Raw genomic sequence first — 3773 nt, forward strand, 5'->3', positions numbered from 1 at the left:
TCCGGCTAGTATTGTCACTATAGGGAATGTGGAAAGCTCCTGCTATAAATCCTGCTAGAGTAGACACTCTCCTGTTCAATTTCCTGTCAGTGGTGTAGCCATATTACCTAGCGTAGATATCAGAAAAGTTGGAGAAAAGAGGCATATGAGTAAGGTTTTTTCCCAATAATTTTTAAATTGGGAGAACCCAATCTAGAATAATTACTTGGTATCAAATTAAACAATTAATCTCTTGAATTATTTGTGAATTCAAGGTGATACAATATTTTATTGTGTTATGGTCCGGTCTCTCTCTGGTTCTGTTCGAGGGATGAAGGTAAGTTCTACCAAGTAATCAAGGTTCTATTGTGATTGTCGGATGAAGAGCAATACAAGTGTGGCGCAATACAAGCTTATAGTAAGAGATCAACTCGTGACATGTGACAATCATTTCACTTGTGTTACATGTGAGACCTATAACATATTGGCACCCCTTGGTGTGATACTCCACCTGGTAAATATTGAGCTGCCCTTCTTGTCTGTACACTGGTGGTCATTTGGTACATGATGATGCAAGAAAACTTTGGTAACAATCACTGAGATGGATTTGTGGCTGCATGCTTTTGGTATGAATTCTGGAAACACAACCTCACAAATCTTAACAAAGCTTTTCTTCTTGGAGAGAAGCACTCATGATGGTGGTGGTCTTGACTCTTCATCTTTGCTTTCACTCAATACTGGAGAATTGTCCGCCAATGATTTGGTGAAGCCAAAGTATTGTTTTTGCCTTTTAATGGGGTAGAGGGAGCTGCCTGGGGTGGAGCAAAAGCTTTCTCCCAGAGATAATGAGCTGGTCATTGGTTTGAAACATGTCCGTCAGGAACAATAAATAAAGCAGGATATGGGAATGCAAGGCCAAATGGAGTTGTGATCATGTAAGATGTCATCCTAGTAAGTTACAGATAGGTTGCTGATAATGAATGTGCACAATTGGTGTTTTAGAGTATAAATAAGCTGTGAAGGGACAAACAAAAGGGATACTCAATGATCTTGAATTTTCAGGAGACTGTGTTTTGAATAGATTAAGATCTTCAAAGTTGACTTTTCAATTGAAACTTCGAAAGAATTGCATGAGTTGTGCCTGCCTTGCAAGGCGGGTGTACTTTGTTAAGTTTAACCTTGAACTGTGGTGTAATTGGTGCAGATAATGAATTTGGTGGGTTAAAAGACTTAGGGCTCGCTCAGCTGGTTTAGCCAAAAATTGGTACACAAAAACAAAATTTCAATCTGCTCCTTAAAAAAGGGTGAAAAACTCGAAATTTGGTTATACAATTACCAGACAGTCAAGAAAAAAGGTCAACAGGTCTGTTGTTGACCTCTTTTACGGTCATTTGACTGTTTGGTGACAACTGAAAATGTACCCAAATCTGATCTATTTTGGAAAATCAAACTCTTTCTTCTCTCAAAACCATCCTACATGATGGTTGCCAACAATCTGGATTGATTCATTTGTTTTTTTGTACACTACTTATTGTAGATATCAAGCTATAATGCTCTGAGAACACATCAATCCCATGATACCACATCTTGAATTCAACACTTTTAGGGCCTGCTCATGTCTAGAAACTATGCTGAGAGTCAGAAAGATGTATGATTGGTGAAAGACAAGGGGACAAGTAAATGATAGATCTCAATCAATCTGGAACTAGCTCAATGATAAAGAACTGAAGCTTGTACAAATATAACATGTGTTTGGGAAAAGCAGCCAAATGAGCCCTTAAGTATTTAGATCATGAGTGATGGGCTGATACCACTCACATCAAAACTTAATGATCATGGATTATGCCTTACATTGTTCCTTGGTTAAGACTGGCAATGAAGGAATGCAGTGCAAAAGCAATTTCTATCATATAGTTTCCATTTTCAATTTATCACAAGTCACAACAAATAGAGCTCTGGTAAGATCTTGATCACAGTCCAACAAGTCTAACATCTGAAAATTTGAATTTGTTAATAGCTGTTGCCAATTTTTTGCGGATGTACATGAGGTGACCTGCACGTGACGTAGGCTTCTCTCGGGACGGCTCTGTAATGATGTACACATCATCACAACCATAACTAAACATACCATAACTACCTAGACCTTAGACCTTAGACTTAGATGTTTTTCATATACTTCCAGATGGTTCACATTCAGAGACTGGCTCCTTAGGGAACTCGAGACTGATCTCGTACTCTATTACCTTTGGAGCCAGGTTAGCATTTCATTTCATTTATTTCCTTTATACTATTTCTCTTTACTTCACATTATATTTGTATAATCCCTTAGAGGGAACTCGAGACTGATCTCGTATTCTATTACCTTTGGAGCCAGATTCTAGCAATTATAACCATATATACTTTGGTTCTAGAATCATAAAGTCCACGTCGTGGCATCAGACCCTCCGTTCCCTCCTTGAGATACCTTCGTAGTGAGGACAAACTCTGTCCTTTACAGGCTCTTCAAGAGGAAATAATATGTTGGGGATGAACTTTGTATATATATCTAGTTCAGTATGTGAAACACTTCATAGCACTCTCTATCACTGTTGGCCTCTGTTGGCCTTGCAATTTCTGAGTAACGTGTATATAGCGTGCGACAAGTTCAATATACAGCGGAGATCCTCTTGCACCACATCAGTCATGATGTAATTATCGTACAGGGAGGTGATTCTTATCCACCGGTATCGGGATGTGCAATGCCACACCAGTCGCCGAAAAAATTACTAGGACAGCGCAGTCGGGCTGGGCACCGTCGGATGATCTGAAATGTAAAAAGATGCTGAGGATGGATCACTTCCAACAATATGCCGGTGAGCAGGAATAAATGATACATGTACATAATCAGGTCGCACCCGAAAACATCCATCTACTGAGCGGAAGTGAGCACACGATCCCTTATTTTCGCGACGCAGTACCACAGCATCAGGAATCAAGATTGTTTTCTCCACTTTGCTTATCTACGTTGTAAAGCCTGGTTGATTATGAATTAGAGAGGGCGAGTTTTACCCAAATGATAAGGGTTCGCGCAGTGTTTTCGCATCAACGGTTTCCGAGATCATCCGCGTTTGTAGAAGAGTTAATGCTGAAAGGTTGAAGACCACACGAGATGATATGAGACGAAGAAGATGCCATGATAGATGTTGGGTGCAGCAGCAAGTGTAAAAGAACATGCTCTTTCACACAGGTTTTTCCTCTTCATCATTTGTGGACTAGTATATTCCAAACACTGGTATTGACGCTCCTATTGAGAATCATCCTTACTGTGCTTACACAACATGTTTGAGAAAATCACCTTGACTACGATTGGATTATTGCTAATTTTTATGTCACCTTCACTGGCTGGTGAGGTTATATTTGTGAAAACGTCTCTTTTGATCATGATCAGGGTTCTGATTTTGTACTGTGTGGCGTAGCTGGAACGAAGGAGACTGCTGAACGATTTAGGGCACACCTCCGCGACCAGCAGCCATTCCATTGGAATAGTCTTTTTGCAGAAGACGCAAAGCTCTGCGAGAACGGATCAATAGTCGATCCAATCAGTACGTTTTTCAATGGAACAGAATCTAGGATGCATTCTTCCGTGGCACCCCTATAAATACCCTCTAACGATCTCACTTGAAAAATCATTGCGATCATGCTGACCGCCAGGTTTCATTACACGTCTTGCGAGCGGCGACTACGTGCCCACGGGGCCTATAGTATCAGGTAACTGGGAACACTATGTGGAGATTGCTCGGGAATTTGTGATTTAA

General features: G+C 40.3%; 1 protein-coding gene across 1 annotated transcript; it reads left to right on the forward strand.

Moving 5' to 3' along the window:
* Positions 1 to 2710: 2710 nt before the first annotated feature.
* On the forward strand, positions 2711 to 3773 carry MELLADRAFT_106865 (uncharacterized protein; the record flags this gene model as incomplete). Its single annotated transcript, XM_007410364.1, has 5 exons — positions 2711 to 2831; positions 2867 to 2900; positions 3012 to 3040; positions 3435 to 3560; positions 3670 to 3773. The coding sequence occupies 5 exons, from the start codon at positions 2711 to 2713 to the stop codon at positions 3771 to 3773; spliced, it is 414 nt and encodes a 137-aa protein (XP_007410426.1).

This window comes from Melampsora larici-populina (genome assembly GCF_000204055.1).
Source record: "Melampsora larici-populina 98AG31 unplaced genomic scaffold MELLAscaffold_20, whole genome shotgun sequence".
Taxonomy (NCBI): domain Eukaryota; kingdom Fungi; phylum Basidiomycota; class Pucciniomycetes; order Pucciniales; family Melampsoraceae; genus Melampsora; species Melampsora laricis-populina.